Source organism: Natator depressus, chromosome 2 (assembly GCF_965152275.1).
Source record: "Natator depressus isolate rNatDep1 chromosome 2, rNatDep2.hap1, whole genome shotgun sequence".
NCBI classification, from domain to species: Eukaryota; Metazoa; Chordata; order Testudines; family Cheloniidae; genus Natator; species Natator depressus.
The window spans coordinates 158,004,124-158,021,484 of record NC_134235.1 but is presented as its reverse complement, the minus strand read 5'-3'; the positions used below and the strand labels follow the sequence as shown (position 1 = coordinate 158,021,484).

At 42.4% G+C, this 17,361-nt stretch overlaps 1 protein-coding gene across 12 annotated transcripts in view; it reads left to right on the top strand.

The window, feature by feature from the left end:
• The window catches only part of FHOD3 (formin homology 2 domain containing 3), a 619,164-nt gene that overhangs the window by 458,880 nt on the left and 142,923 nt on the right, over positions 1-17,361 (top strand). For 5 of the 12 annotated variants that reach the window (XM_074945213.1, XM_074945211.1, XM_074945210.1 and 2 more), the window contains exons 11-12: positions 14,277-14,378; positions 16,893-17,270. The exons of 6 other annotated variants lie outside the window; for them this stretch is intronic. In XM_074945213.1, coding sequence (XP_074801314.1) covers positions 14,277-14,378; positions 16,893-17,270 — 480 coding nt within the window. The remainder of the gene's footprint in view (positions 1-14,276; positions 14,379-16,892; positions 17,271-17,361) is intronic. One more of the 12 variants, XM_074945214.1, reaches the window with a different exon arrangement.

Below are 17,361 nucleotides of genomic sequence, written 5' to 3'. Positions count from 1 at the left end.
AAAGTGCCTTAAAATCAACCCTAAGGTTTCATTTAAAAAATAACTTTTGGAGGGATAGTGTCCACAGTCATATTATCTCACGTCAGTGAGCTTGGCCAGTGATGTGCAGTGGATATTTAAATAGGTAATTTGAAGAAACTAAAACGAAAAGAGCTTGAATGCTGATACCTTAATTTTTAAACCGCGGCTTTTCCTCATCGGCAGTAAGCAGTACACAAAGGCATTTGCATACCTGATGGTTTCAGAGAAGTGGGAGTACAGTGTCCTGTAACTTAACTAGGATTGCCCAACCTTATCATTCTGTGGACCACTTCATAAGAGAGAGATTCTCTTATGACCCCACCTTCCCTCCCAACATTTCAGTGCCCCACTACCTGGCTCTCAAAATACTTAATTCTGCAGATTATCTAGGAAGGACTCACAGGCCACCGGTCCCTAGATCCACCTTGCAGGAATCGCTGCCTTAGGGCCTGATCCAATGCCTATTGAAATGAGAGGGAAAACAGGTTGATTTTAAACTGTTGACTGTAATGGCAGTTGAATCAGGCCCTAAAAGAACAGGAATCAAATATTGAACAGAGGTCTTTGATACACTAATATCTCATTCAGTAAAACTTGCATAAATGCTCGTGCAAAGCAAATGATTTTTGGTGAAAAAAATCAAAATAAACATTATTACAAAAATATCCTTTGCTATTTCTCTCTGTTGTGGACCAGATTCTGCTACTCAGCCACAATGAGCAATACATTACCTTACTCCATGAAAAGTCCCATTGATACTAAGGACAGCAGAATCTGGTCTTATATTGAAAATTCTTTCTCTGTTAGACAGAAATATCCTCCCAGCTACTTCCTTCAAATTCCCAATTAGCCATTTCTTTCTGTTGGAAAATAATTAAGAATTTGAGAATTGCCTGTTTCAAGCTGCATGTTGGAACATTTAGAGGTTGAGACACTAAAAATAATGCTTGTTGAAATACTAAACTCTGTACTGTAGGGAGCAATCTTGTGCTGACTGGTGGATGGACTAGATAATATAAACAGGTTTTCTTCATCTCTGGGTTCTCATATTCTGTGATATTAGCGTAACATAGTGTCATGCTTTCAACTCTTACAGAAAGATCAGAGTCACAGACTTTAGAATTTTCAAACACCTTGTTTTTGAAAGCCTTAATCCAGATCTATTGTCTTCTGGTTGTACTGCTATTCCTTATCATCCTGGTTATTTAATGGTTGCAGCGTCCTTTTTCCCTTGTGTTCTCAGAGACTGCTCCTAACCACATTGTAGGGTGCACAGATATTATTAGATTGAGATTCCACTAAAGAATAATTACAATTTGGATTTAAGCAATAAAGGATCATGTAAAGAAAACATCGAGATTCTTCTGTGTCTGTGTGTGTGTGTGTTATTTTCTTTAGTTAGCACCTTATTCATTTTGCTTTTCCCTTTCAAATAAAGTTGTAGGTTGGCCTTTTGGGTGTTAGTTTTTTCCTTCAGTCTCTGTGTTTTTAAAGCTTATGTTTCATTAACTTGAGGAAGCTATTTAATGTCAGCAGCAGGAACAATCTGATAGATTCAAGTTTGATTTTATTTTTAAATTAAAAGAAAGGGGAAAGGATTATCCATTACTTTTAAAGCTTTGGCTACATTGCTTTTAGATTCCCTTGGTATATTTTGTATCCATAAACTGCACTTTATAATCTTGCTAAACGTACATGTACTTTAAAGGGGCTACAAATATTTCCCTGTCTAACTTTGGGTTCTTGTCATGGAAATAACCAAACAACAACTTTGCCCTATTAGATATCTGTTAGTTTTCTTGGCCGATGATAATCTTTTTAAAGTATTTGCCCCCTTTGGTGGATAACAGACAGCCATTTTAAAGCTGAAATTTAATGTATCCATTGTTCCAGAATTTATGTTTACAGTTTTAAAGCACTAATTGCAAAATTCTGATTTGTGATTGATATCATGGAACCTAAGTAAGCCAGTGGTGGCCTTAATGTTGGTCAAAAATGCCAGTCCATACAGTGCTAGCTGTAAGCTCTGTAGAGATAAATATTTGCTTTGTGCTAAACTTGATAAAGTAACTAGGCCACTGCTGAAAACCTTGGCAGGTTTTGGAGCTCAATTTCATTGAATAGTTTCCACTGAATCATTTTTCTTAATCTAATTATACTATTGCATTGGCACAAAATCTACATACATATGTACAGACAGAGGGAAAAAGAAAGAAAGTATTGCCAAGTTACCCCTTCTCCTATTCACACAAAAATAAACATATACTTAATAAGAAAGGCCCCATTGGAGCTGCCAGGTATATTCAGAAATCTGTTGGCTCTTCTCATTTGATCTGTCTCCTCTATCTGTTTGCTTCCACCATATTTTATTATATAAATGGCATTCCCTGTCTTTATTTAGCTGTTTTCCAGTTTTAACAAATGTTTTGGAGCACATTTTCCATTTTTACAGCATTGTTTAGACAACGAATCTGCAGAAGATGTTATATTTCAGCTATTACATGAGCTATGTATAAGCAGAAAATCTATTTTCTATCCATACTGAAAGTCAGCTGGCACTGGAACTATTTTCTGGATTAAGAAATGAAAAACACCATTGATTCAGCAGGTATTTTAAGAATAAGATTGTCACTCATCCCAGGCATGAATCAGACCCACTTTCATAACAGCTCTACTCTAGAGGTCAAATTCTGGAGCTACATGTTCAGTTGCTGATTAAGAGTGTTTCCCAGTTATGGACCCTGGATCTGGGTCTTCCCTTAATATGTTAATTCAGCGATTTCCACTATGCAAATTCCACAGTAGTTGGCATGGTCCAATTTGGCTCCACAGCCACAGAAGCCAATGCATATTTCCCTTCACCCTCTTCCCCCACTGCCCCTGGCATCTTCATAACAGACATGAGGACAGCCAACCCTTTGCTCTGATTCTTCCCAGCCCAACTGCCATATGTGTCCCATCCTGCTAGGGCTAATATCAGCAGAGTCACTGAGCCTTTCTAACATTCGGATGAGGGCCAGATTCCTTCTGAGCTGCTAGCATTGAGAGAGAGAGAGTACATGAGAAGGGTCACCATGGCCTGAGAAGAAGTCCAGCTGGCTGGCATCTCTAAAATGAAGCCATCATGTAAGAAGCACAGTTTGGACCCATCAGTCCATTGCACCACCACTAGATAGCTGGGGAGATGGGAGGAGAGAGCTACTCACTCAAGCTATCAACTTCCCACCCTCCAATCCACCCACTGCTACACAAAAAATTCCCTCCCCCCCCCCAAAATAATTAGTAACTCTGGTCTCATCTTGTCCTGTATATTGAAGACTTACAGATCTTATTGTGTCTCTAGGGTGGAGTAGGTAGGAGGAGAGACACAAATGGGATTAACGTAAGGAAGCTTTAAGAGCGGGGGAGTGGGAGAACTCATTTACATGACTTCCTGTGCCTCAGCCAAGGCACTCAGCACCTCCTCCTTGTGGAGCAGCATCAGTTCACTTCTGCCCCGCTCCCCTGATCCCCACCACCACCACTTTCACATTGAGCCTGCTATCCCCAGGATCAATTGGGCCGATATGTAGACACTTTACTAGCCTCTCTGGGGCTAACTGAGAAGCCAAAAGATCCATGTAGAGGACATGGAGACCATGTGCCTATGCTCATTCCTAAGTGTCCACTCAGCAGTGAGTTTAATTGCCTTGTTTATTGTCCTGATTTTGGTTATGCATAATCAAAAGTGCTTGTTCTAGAAAAATAGGCCAGTTTCCTACAAAATGTGCAACTCTGAAAGGATTAACTGCATACGTGTTAATGGCCAATTGTAAACCATAAAACCAAGAGTGCCACAGGAATGCTCCATGTGTAGATCATTTGAAACATGTGATACTTTGAAACAATACACAAATGTCTGAGTTGCTGGTTATTTGGTGGCCAGAGTCTATACTGCAAATGGACTTGTCCACAGGTTCACGGCCTGATTTGGGGCAGGCAGTGGTAAGATAGGCTCCCAACCAGTTATCTGATTTTGAATATCCTGCCCTGACATCATGCAAGCAGTAACACATAAGAAGACATGCTGGGGTTTTTTTTAACCCCAAAAATGACGTCCGTGCTTGTAACAGATGCCAGATGACTAGCACTGGAAACTGAAGTATTCTATGTGTACACACAGGAGGTAGAGCAAGAGCGGAGGAAACATAAGATCTTCATATGACCCTATTAGTATTTCTAAACTCTGGCTTGAAGGGCCCACCACTAAGGGGGAGTGGGTGTGTAAATCTCACTCAAGCCTTGGCCTCGCTCTTGAGACTGCCAAAAAGGGTGCTGATTGTACTGGTGGTTTTAGAGATGTGACTACCTGTCCACTAGGAACTGGGCTAAGATCATGAAGTCATAGACATCCATATAGCTGTTATGTGATAGTGATTTTTAGTTTTTTTTAACCTGGGATCTATTATAGCAAGTGACTTAGAAGTGAAAGTTGCTCCCTGTCCTATTACTGTGATTCTTGAAACAATCTAATCCTCCAGATGTGCGGATATTACGTACAACCTTCCTGCGTATCGTATATGTGTTGTGAGATGTGAGATCAAAGGCCAAGTTCGTATGCCATATGAGAAGCATGGATGTCTTGTATGACTACACTTTGATGTGTGTCCCTACTTCAAACATATGTTTAAATTAGGGCTATCAAGCGATTAAAAAAATTAATCGTGATTAATTGCACGATTAAAATAATTAATTGTAATTACTCATGTGATTAATCATGCTGTTAAACAATAATAGAATACCATTTATTTAAATATATTTGGATGTTTTCCACATTTTCAAATATATTGATTTCAATTTCAACACAGAATACAAAGTGTACAGTGCTCACTTTGTATTTATTTTTATTACAAATATCTGCACTGTAGAAATAAAAGAAATAGTATTTTTCCATTCACTTAATACAAGTACTGTCATGCAATCTCTTTATCATGAAAGTTGAACTTGCAAGTGTAGAATTATGCACAAAAAATAACTGCATTCAAATATAAAACAATGTCAAACTTTAGAGCCTACAAGTCCACTCAGTCCTACTTCTTGTTCAGCCAATCACTCAGACAGACAAGTTTGTTTACATGTTCAGGAGACAATGCTGCCTGCTTCTTGTTTACAATGTCACCTGAAAGTCAGAACAGGCATTCTCATGGCACTCTTGTAGCCGGTGTTGCAAGATATTTATGTGCCAGATATGCTAAAGATTCATATGTCCTTCATGCTTCAACCACCATTCCAGAGGACATGCATCCATGCTGATGATGGGTTCTGCTCAATAACGATCCAAAGCAGTGCAGACTGATACATGTTCCTTTTCATCATCTGAGTCAGATGCTACCAGCAAAAAGTTGATTTTCTTTTTTGATGGTTCGGATTCTGTAGTTTCTGCATCAGAGTGTTGCTCTTTTAAGACTTCTGAAAGCATGCTCCACACCTCGTCCCTCTCTGATTTTGGAAGACACTTCAGATTCTTAAACCTTGGGTCAAGTGCTGTAGTTATCTTTAGAACTCTCACATTAGCACCTTCTTTGCATTTTGTCAAATCTGCAATAAAAGTGTTCTTAAAACGAACAACATGCTGGGTCATCATCTGAGACTACTATAACATGAAATATATGGCAAAAGGTGGGTAAAACACAGAGCATAAGACATACAATTCTCCCCCAAGGAGTTCAGTCATAAATGTAATTAACAGGTTATTTTTTTAACGAGCGTCATCAGCATGGAAGCATGTCCTCTGGAATGGTGGTTGAAGCATGAAGGGGCATCCAAATGTTTAGCATATCTGGCATGTCAAATACCTTGCAATGCCGGCTACAAAAGTGCCATGGGGACGCCTGTTCTCACTTTCAGGTGACATCGTAAATAAGAAGTGGATAGCATGATCTCCCGTAAATGTAAACAAATTTGTTTGTCTTAGTGATTGGCTCAATAAGAAGTAGGACTGAGTGAACTTGTAGGCTCTGAAGTTTTACATTGTTTTGTTTCTGAGTACAGTTATGTAACAAAAAAAATCTACACTTGTAAGCTGCACTTTCACGATAAAGAGATTGCACTACAGTACTTGTATGAGGTTAATTGAAAAATACTATTTCTTTTGTTTATCATTTTTACAGTGCAAATATTTGTAATAAAAATAATATAAAGTGAGCACTGTACACTTTGTATTCTGTGTTGTAATTGAAATCAATATATTTGAAAATGTAGAAAAACATCCAAAATATTTAATAAATTTCAATTGGTATTCTATTGTTTAACAGTATGATTAAAACTGTGATTAATTACGATTATTTTTTTAATTGCAATTATTTTTTGAGTTAATCGTGTGAGTTAATTGTGATTAATTGACAGCCCTAGTATAAATCAATGAGAGCTCATGATAAGTGCCTGATTGACAGCACTGAAAATGAGGTATTGCAGTCTGTGTTTTAGCATGTTTTTGTTATTGTTAACCTGCTGAACTTTGTTTGTGCTGATCTAGGTAGTTCTATTGTAATTCTTCAGGATGCTTAGTTGTTGGCTTTTCCTGGAGAGAAACGGTCCTTTCAGGCTAAGTGAAGTGCAGAAGTTTTGTAGGGGACTGTTATTCGTGTGACACCAGCTTATAAAGGCCAGCTTACTTAGCCTGCACTCTTCTAAATATGATCTTAATTCCAGTCTTTTAGTTAACCCTTCTACTCTGGGAATCCAATTTTCCCACTGACTGACAAAGTCAAATGAAACAACCAGAACTACGGAGTGCTCTACGTCCCTTGTTCATAACTTGATGAGGACGATGATCGTATATTTCATTTCACACAAGGTACATACAAAAAGTTCAAGTTTTTCAAAACTGTGTGATTAAAATTAGGTTTCTAAATCCATATTTAGGTCCCAGTCCTGTAACTACTCCACACAAACAGACTCCATAGTCCATGTGGAATCAACAGGAGGTACATGGTCTTATGCACCTAATTATGTGTCCTGTTTTTAATATATGCTGAGCAGCCAGCAGCTCCAAGGTACACTGAATCAGAGTGCAGTCTTACCCCAGTGAAGTCAATGGGCGTTCTGCCATTCATTTCTGTGGGGCAGAATTTCACCCTATTTAGCTATAAATAAATTTGGGAACCCAGTTTTGAAAATCTTGACCAAAATCTGTAAAATCAATGTATGAAGCGTAAAGCTGGTACTTATCATACTGATTTATCTTAGCATGTATTTTGTTTCTCTTTCTGTTGTAATATGAGGCATTTTCTTTTGTAAGAGGTATTTGGCAAAGTCTATCCAAAAACCTCCTGATGGGAGTTAACAAACCGTACAGGAAGAGCCAAATTGTGCAGCCCTTCCTCACACTGGGGAGCCCTTACTCGGACAAATAGTTTCATGCCAGTGGTTCTACTTAAAGAAAGGAGTGCTCAGCAAAAGCGTTGTTGTACATTCAGGTCCTAATTTTGTATACATGAAACAAAATATTCCAGCTATTCTGATTTCTCCTTTGTGAATGAGGCAGCCTGTAGGGTAAAATATAACTTCAGATGAAGAGGGTAGCTTGAACATTTTTGCCTCAGGATTCAGCCAGTATATGCCAAAATTCACCCAAGAGCAAATATTAATGGCAGAGTTAAACCCCTTGGGCAAATTAACATGTAAATATAATGGTTTGTGAAAGAAAACACTGACAGCGCCATTATAGTTAAGGAATTGACAGTGTAAATCATTACACTGTGATCTATGAACCATGGTCTGAAGCCAGCTGCTCTTATACTTCTGTCTGGTACAGGAATAGCAACAAGTGCAGCACTGCTGCTATAGGCATTCCCTCTTAGCAGGAGGTCAGATGTTGGCAAAGGTAATGCTCAACTGATAGCTTGTCAGGTGAAGGAGATAAGAGGAACACTCTTGATTGGCTGTTTTTCATGCTGCTTGCTTTGTGTCATTTGAATTTTTGAGGTCAGGGTAACGATGAAAAACTGACACACACACCCCCATCTAGTCTGATTCTAATTATGCTTCTGTCACCGAGGCACCTTAGCCTTGGTCTACACTAGGACTTTAGGTCGAATTTAGCAGCGTTAAATCGATGTAAACCTGCACCCGTCCACATGATGAAGCCCTTTATTTCGACTTAAAGGGCTCTTAAAATCGATTTCCTTACTCCACCCCTGACAAGTGGATTAGTGCTTAAATCAGCCTTGCCGGGTTGAATTTGGGGTACTGTGGACACAATTCGACGGTATTGGCCTCCGGGAGCTATCCCAGAGTGCTCCATTGTGACCGCTCTGGACAGCGCTCTCAACTCAGATGCACTGGCCAGGTAGACAGGAAAAGAACTGCGAACTTTTGAATCTCATTTCCTGTTTGGCTAGCGTGGCAAGGTGCAGGTGACCATGCAGAGCTCATCAGCAGAGGTGACCATGATGGAGTCCCAGAATCGCAAAAGAGCTCCAGCATGGACCGAACGGGAGGTACGGGATCTGATCGCTGTATGGGGAGAGGAATCCGTGCTATCAGAACTCCGTTCCAGTTTTCGAAATACCAAAACCTTTGTCAAAATCTCCCAGGGCATGAAGGACAGAAGCAATAACAGGGACCCGAAGCAGTGCCGCGTGAAACTTATGGAGCTGAGGCAAGCCTACCAGAAAACCAGAGAGGCGAATGGCCGCTCCGGATCAGAGCCCCAAACATGCCGCTTCTATGATGAGCTGCATGCCATTTTAGGGGGTTCAGCCACCACTACCCCAGCCGTGTTGTTTGACTCCTTCAATGGAGATGGAGGTAACACGGAAGCAGGTTTTGGGGACGAAGAAGATGATGATAGCTCACAGCAAGCAAGCGGAGAAACCGGTTTTCCAGACAGCCAGGAACTGTTTCTCACCCTGGACCTGGAGCCAGTACCCCCCGAATCCACCAAGGCTGTCTCCTGGACCCGGCAGGCAGAGAAGGGACCTCCGGTGAGTGTACCTTTTAAAATACTATACATGGTTTAAAAGCAAGCATGTGAAAGGATTAATTTGCCCTGGCATTCGCGGCTCTCCTGGATGTACTCCCAAAGCCTTTGCAAAAGGTTTCTGGGGAGGGCAGACTTATTGCGTCCTTCATGGTAGGACACTTTACCACTCCAGGCCAATAACACGTACTCGGGAATCATTGTACAACAAAGCATTGCAGTGTATGTTTGCTGGCGTTCAAACAACATCTGTTCTTTATCTCTCTGTGTTATCCTCAGGAGAGTGAGATATCATTCATGGTCACCTGGTTGAAATAGGGTGCTTTTCTTCAGGGGACACTCAGAGGAGCCCGTTCCTGCTGGGCTGTTTGCCTGTGGCTGAACAGAAATGTTCCCCGCTGTTAGCCACGGGGAGGGGGGAGGGTTGAGGGGGTAGCCACGCGGTGGGGGGAGGCAAAATGCGACCTTGTAACGAAAGCACATGTGCTATGTATGTAATATTAACAGCAAGGTTTACCCTGAAAGAGTGTAGCCAGTGTTTTATAAAATATGTCTTTTTAAATACCGCTGTCCCTTTTTTTTTCTCCACCAGCTGCATGTGTTTCAATGATCACAGGATCTTCTCCTTCCCAGAGGCTAGTGAAGATTAGAAAGAAAAAAAAATGCACTCGTGATGAAATATTCTCTGAGCTCATGCTGTCCTCCCACACTGACAGAGCAGACGAATGCGTGGAGGCAAATAATGTCAGACTGCAGGAAAGCACAAAATGACCGGGAGGAGAGGTGGAGGGCTGAAGAGAGTAAGTGGTGGGCTGAAGACAGGGCTGAAGCTCAAATGTGGCGGCAGCTTGATGAGAGGAGGCAGGATTCAATGCTGAGGCTGCTGGAGGACCAAACCAGTATGCTCCAGTGTATGGTTGAGCTGCAGCAAAGGCAGCTGGAGCACAGACTGCCACTACAGCCCCTGTGTAACCAGCCGCCCTCCTCCCCAAGTTCCATAGCCTCCAAACCCAGACACCCAAGAACGCGGTGCAGGGCCAACCAGCCACTCCGCCACAGAGGATTGCCCAAAAAAAAGAAGACTGGCATTCAATAAATTTTAAAGTTGTAAACTTTTAAAGTGCTGTGTGGCATTTTCCTTCCCTCCTCCACCACCCCTCCTGGGCTACCTTAGTAGTCATCCCCCTATTTGTGTGATGAATGAATAAAGAATGCATGATGTGAAGCAACAATGACTTTATTGGCTCTGCAAGCGGTGATCGAAGGGAGGAGGAGAGGGTGGTTAGCTTACAGGGAAGTAGAGTGAACCAAGGGGCGGGGGGTTTCATCAAGGAGAAACAAAGAGAACTTTCACACCGTAGCCTGGCCAGTCATGAAACTGGTTTTCAAAGCTTCTCTGATGCGTACCACGCCCTTCTGTGCTCTTCTAACCGCCCTGGTGTCTGGCTGCACGTAACCAGCAGCCAGGCGATTTGCCTCAACCTCCCACCCCGCCATAAACGTCTCCCCCTTACTCTCACAGATATTGTGGAGCGCACAGCAAGCAGTAATAACAGTGGGAATATTGGTTTCGCTGAGGTCTAAGCGAGTCAGCAAACTGCGCCAGCGCGCCTTTAAACGTCCAAATGCACATTCTACCACCATTCTGCACTTGCTCAGCCTGTAGTTGAACAGCTCCTGACTACTTTCCAGGCTGCCTTTGTACGGCTTCATGAGCCATGGCATTAAGGGGTAGGCTGGGTCCCCAAGGATAACTATAGGCATTTCAACATCCCCAACAATTATTTTCTGGTCTGGGAATAAAGTCCCTTCCTGCAGCTTTTGAAACAGACCAGAGTTCCTGAAGATGCGAGCGTCATGTACCTTTCCCGGCCATCCCACGTTGATGTTGGTGAAACGTCCCTTGTGATCCACCAGAGCTTGAAGCACTATTGAAAAGTACCCCTTGCGGTTTATGTACTCGCAGGCTTGGTGCTCCGGTGCCAAGATAGGGATATGGGTTCCGTCTATGGCCCCACCACAGTTAGGGAATCCCATTGCAGCAAAGCCATCCACTATGACCTGCACATTTCCCAGGGTCACTACCCTTGATATCAGCAGATCTTTGATCGCGTGGGCTACTTGCATCACAGCAGCCCCCACAGTAGATTTGCCCACTCCAAATTGATTCCCAACTGACTGGTAGCTGTCTGGCGTTGCAAGCTTCCACAGGGCTATCGCCACTCACTTCTCAACTGTGAGGGCTGCTCTCATCTTGGTATTCATGCGCTTCAGGGCAGGGGAAAGCAAGTCACAAAGTTCCATGAAAGTGCCCTTACGCAAGCGAAAGTTTCGCAGCCACTGGGAATCGTCCCAGACACTATGCGGTCCCACCAGTCTGTGCTTGTTTCCCAAGCCCAGAATCGGTGTTCCACAGCATGAACCTGCCCCATTAGCACCATGATGCATGCATTGCCAGGGCCCGTGCTTTCAGAGAAATCTGTGTCCATGTCCTGATCACTCATGCGACCGTGCTGACGTCGCCTACTCGCCCGGTATCGCTCTGCCAGGTTCTGGTGCTGCATATACTGCTGGATAATGCGTGTGGTGTTTAATGTGCTCCTAATTGCCAAAGTGAGCTGAGCGGCCTCCATGCTTGCCTTGGTATGGCGTCCGCACAGAAAAAAGGCGCGGAACGATTGTCTGCCGTTGCTCTGACGGAGGGAGGGGCGACTGACGACATGGCTTACAGGGTTGGCTTCAGGGAGCTAAAATCAACAAAGGGGGTGGCTTTACATCAAGGAGTATTTCAGGCAGGACTTCACGGAGGGTTCCAATAAGAAATGGTGCACCTAAGTTATTGTTCTTATTGGAACAAGGAGGTTAGTCTGGCCTCTGTTTGATACATGGCTAGATTTACCTCGCTGCACCTTCCCTGTGAGTGACTGCAGTGTGACCTAGAGGAATGAGTCCCCTAGATGGGGGAGGGGGGAAGCAAATGAGTACAAAACAAATCTGGTCTATTTCTTGTTTTGATCCACTCCATCTATCTTTTACATCTTTGGCTGGCAGCAGACGGTGCAGAAGGACTGCATGCCATCCACATCTCATGGCTGCCCGGCAGAAGATGATGCAATAGGACTACTAGCAATCCGTATCGCCTGCCTGCTCACCATAAGATGGTTCAATAGGACTGACTGCAGGACTAAAGAGAATGACCTGTTCAAGTCACTCCAAATTTAGTCCCTGCGCCCATGTCTGCCCAGGCGCTCCTGGCCGACGTGGCCAGGAGCACCTCGGACATGACGATGACGGCTACCAGTCGTATTGTACCGTCAGCTGCCACAAGGCAGTGGGTTGCTGCTACTGTGTAGCAGTGCAGTACCGCGTCTGCCCACCCAGGAGACATACGGTGACAGTGAGCTGAGCGGGCTCCATGCTTGCCGTGGTATGGCGTCTGCACAGGTAACTCAGGAAAAAAAGGCGCAAAACAATTGTCTGCCCTTGCTTTCACGGAGGGAGGGAGGGAGGGAACGGGGGCCTGACGATATGTACCCAGAACCACCCGCGACAATGTTTTAGCCCCATCAGGCATTGGGATCTCAACCCAGAATTCCAATGGGCAGCGGAGACTGCGGGAACTGTGGGATAGCTACCCTCAGTGCAACGCTCCGGAAGTCGACTCTAGCCTCGGTACTGTGGAAGCACTCCGCCGAGTTAATGCACTTAATGCACTTAGAGCATTTTCTGTGGGGACACACCCACTCGAATATATAAAACCGATTTCTAAAAAAACGACTTCTATAAATTCGACCTAATGTCGTAGTGTAGACATACCCTTAGTATTGGTTAAAGACAGCTGCCCACTGTGTTGATGTTGCATTCTACATGCTTTGAGAGTAGTTGAATGCCTGTCAGAGGTTTCAGAAAAGGGTTTCAAATGCTGCCATCTTCCTGCAATATTAGTAGATCAAGCTTGGAATATAACATAATCAATGCAAGAGCAATAAACTTTGGACCTGATCCTTGGTTCCATTGAAGCAATTGGCAAAACTCCTCTTGGCTTCATTGGGATAGCATTTGGCACTTTTAACCTAGATAGTTTATATTAAGATTATTGTACTTCACCTCAACAGTGCCACTGAAACCCTTTTTTTCCTACAGTAGCGGCATTCAGTTTTCATCTGACTCCAAAATATACTAATGTTAAAAAAACAAACCAACAAAAATCCATAGAGCATCCCTCTAGAATTTAAAAAAGAGAAGCCTTGCAACTAGAAAATGAGTGGAATATGAGAACATTAGAAAGTTCCTTGCCATTCATGGTGTTGCAGTTCAAGTGATATCTCTTTTGTATATAACATACCATAATGGCATTCTTCAGTTAGTCAGATGGAGAACTGGACCAACTGCTATAAAGAATGAGAAACTGAATATTAATGAATGAGAAACTGGTATATTATTTGAGAGGAATGTAATGTAGCTAATGAGTTTATATTTGGGCTATGGTTTATAGTGGGGCTTAAGCATGACTTGTAATATTCATCTCCCAGTCTGCTCTCTGGATCAAAACTATATATCTTATGCAATGCTAATGATTCCCCATTTTTCCATTAATGGATAATTCATATAACAGCATCTTATAACTATAATTTTTAACTTCTGAGTAGTTCTAAACTGTATCCTGTTTATTTTTCTATTAGACTTATTTTTAACTTGGTTTACATCCTTAATTTTCTTGTTAAGTAGGTGCCTTGCAAATTACTCTCCGCTTTTCAATGAAAATATTTTATTTTTGGCTTTTAATATTACGACACCTTGATTCACTGTGTGGTGCTTTAAGCCAAAGTGACACAGTTTCATGCAAAACAAACTGACCGTTGGTATGATATGGGAGAATAGCATACACAAGTGTCTGTGGGGGTAGCACCGCAGCAGTGCTCTACCTGGGTCTAGAAAAGAATGGGACAGTCTTTAGGATTTTTTTTTAAATAGATATAAGTATGGAAAACAAATCCATGCATTAATAATCCCTTCGTGCTAACATCAGTATGATTTTTAATGTCCTGAATACTTAGCTACTTAGCTAGTGCAAAGAGTTCATTTAACGTTCTGCAGCAAGCTTACTCGTTTTTTGATAGATTTAGGGTGGGTAAGATGGTTTCTCATGTCGTGCCTGAACTACTTCTGTCTTTTTTTCCCTTCCATTTCTAACATGTTTGGGTTTGGTGTTTTGGGGCGACTTATCTCTTTTTCTCTTCCACCTTCCCTCTTTCTGTCCCATTGCATGCCTCTTTCCTTGGTTTGATCTCAGAGAGGAGAAGGAGTATGAAGAAGAAGAAGAGGAGCCACCAGTCACAGAGCCTAATACTGAGGATGAGGGGGAGGAGGAGGCCACTAGGCAGGTCAAACCCAGGTACCAGGCTTCAGTGTCCCTCCCCTCACCTTTCCTGACCTCACCGCCAATATTTGTAGCATGAATTCACCTTACTGATTTATAGTACTCAACTATCCTGGAAAACGTATTCCTACTTTTCATTTTAAAAAGTACCTTCGGAAAAGACTTTTGAATCAACAAAGCCTTGTTCATATTTATGAAAATATTTAAATGCATTTAATTATAAAAATCCAATAGATTGCACACTAGCTACACTAATTTGGTTCAGAAGATTTAACAAACAGAGCTGCTGATGGAATTTTAAGCATGTGCCTAATTTCATCCCTTTCAGCAAAGCAATTCATTGCATGCTGAAGTACTTTGCTGAGCTGGGGCCTCTGTGAACCTCTTCCTGAGCATCCTTTGTTAGTGTTTCCATGATCCATCATCACAGACAAAAATGTGCCTTTTTCAGGGTTATAATTTTTTTTATGAATCGTTACTGATATAAAAATATTACCATTTCTGGAATATTGCCAACTAGTTATTTTAGAATTTTTAACAAATTTTATAGGGGAAAAATATTTAACTGACGGACAGAGCTGGACACAGGCATGCATTTGCATGTATATATGTAAACAGACTAGCTATCAATATTACATGTTCACATGTAATATTTTCCATTTGTTTTCTGAGGTTCATATGGATTTGGCCAATGGTAACTTTATCCTAATAAATAAATCAGAAAAAGAAAATATGCTTTCTCTTCTAGACAGCCATTTGATTTAAGTTAAAATGTTTGGCTCTGCAATTCTGCAAAATGAGATTGGATTTTTTTTTAACTTAACCGCACTCATACAGACTTCTACAACGCTGAAGGAGGAAAGGAAACTGTTTAATGTGCAAATTCCAAAGAAAATATTGTAATGTTGTTATTAATGTCTTCCAGTCTGCAAATCTAGCCAATGGCCTTCTGAAAATTTAAAATTAAGTGATAATTTCCTCAAATCCAATGCTTAAAAGTAGGAGCAAAAAACTCAGTTATTTAATTACCTGAATATAAAACAATATTATGTAAAGAGGTGTAATTGACGAGTCATGTACGGCATGTTTTTGCTTATGTAACTTTCATACTTTTAAAATAATATCTACTTTGATATGGCAAGAGTGATATTCAGATCGTTGTTCAAAATCCCACCTTTTAACTGCCTTTGTAAAATAACGGGGTGTGACCCCCTCCGGCTCCTATGCAGAGGTATGGTCAGGCAATTCTGCATGCTGCCCCTCCGCAGGCGCTGCCCCTGCAGCTCCCATTAGCCATGGTTCCCGGCCAATGGAAGCTTCAGGGGCTGCACTTGGGGCGGGGGCAGCATGCGGAGCCCCCTGGCTGCCACTACGTGTAGGAGCTGCTTCCGGGAGCCACGCGGAGCAGGGGCCAACCCCTGACCCCACTCCCCGGCTGAAGCTTTTGAGCAGGGCAAGCCCCGGACATCTGAAAGGCCAGACACGGCCCCCGGGCCACAGTTGGCCCACCCCGTGCTACACAGTTGGAGTTCAGAGGGGCAGGGGTGGTGAAATCAACCCACCAATCTAGTAACCCAGCTCAGGGCTGCAATGCCAGCCCCCCATAGTTGCTATTCCAGCCTATGGGCTCTGGATGTCAAGGCTAACCCTGCACAAATGCAGATCCCATGGCTCCTTGCCTGTCCTGCCTTTGGTCCTCATTTATTACAATAACACTAAGCTACGCAGCGCCAATGCAAAGACCCCTTTCTACTGCCCTTGGAGCACAGGCATCTACGCACAACTGATCTGCTTGCAATTCCCTCATGCAGCCCCCATGTAGTGATTAAATGGGGTAAAAGCCTTGTGCTGACACTCTTATAGTGAGAACTGTCATGGAAGTACTTAAAGAGGTACATAAGCACACTGATAGCACATTGCTTTTAAATCTACTGTTGGGTTTTGTTTTGATAGAAGAATACTGATTTGGGTCATTTTGGGCTTCATCTCTGGTAAATGAGTTTTATATAATAATACCTGCTCTGTTATAGTGCTTTGTCTCAGTAGATCTCCACATACTTATATAAACACGTCATATGAAAATACAGGATGGTATTGAGATAGTAGGCTGTTAGACTTGGGCATACATCATAAATTACCTGTTCTTTGGGCCAGATCATCCAATATGGTAAGGCTGCTTTTGGGGTTAACTGGTCACTTGAGGATAGTATACAGAACTGTAGTGAAAAAGACTCATGAAAACTAGATTCCAGGTTCTGAATTTCCATGGGTTCAATCCCTTCCCTTCCTCTAAACCAAATCTAAACATTCCTCATTTTTTCCAGCCCCAAGAAGAATCCCTCTAGGATACAAAGCTTTGAGCTTCCTAGCTTTTTAAAAGTGATGGCAATTGGCTACATTTGGGAAGTTGTTGTTTTTGTTTGACTCTGCTGGATTCTCCCCCCCCAACTATGTGATCTTTGATCCTTTCTCTCCTTATCCTGCTTTGCCTTTTCTCTCTTTCCCTCCTCACCACACCCTCCCTTGCAGTGAGGTCCCAGACGTAAACCTGGTTGCAAATGAAAAGCTGCAGAATGAGAATCAGAGTTCTGATTCTTCAACCGTCTCAAGTGCAGTTTCTCAAGCCGAGAGGCCTCCCTCATGCTCTAAAGCCAAGAGTCCGCCCAGCAGCTCATCTTCTGTGCCTGATTCATCTGTCTCACTCCATTATTCTGTTTATTCATCACCATCCTCTCCTGCACTTAACTCCTCCCAAAATTCATCAGCATCTATTACTCCAAAGGCATCTCCAACTGTAGAGAAATTGCCTTATGTACCACATAGCCCTTTTCACCTTTTCTCCTATGACTTTGAAGAGTCTCCAGCAACTGTTACAGAAAAGGAAGCAGAGGTTATCAGGGAAAACAGGTAGATTTTATGCAGCTGGCATTCATTTTTAGATGAATTAATAACATCTTTCTAGAGTTTTATTGTACTATTTACATGCTCTTTGTGTTGC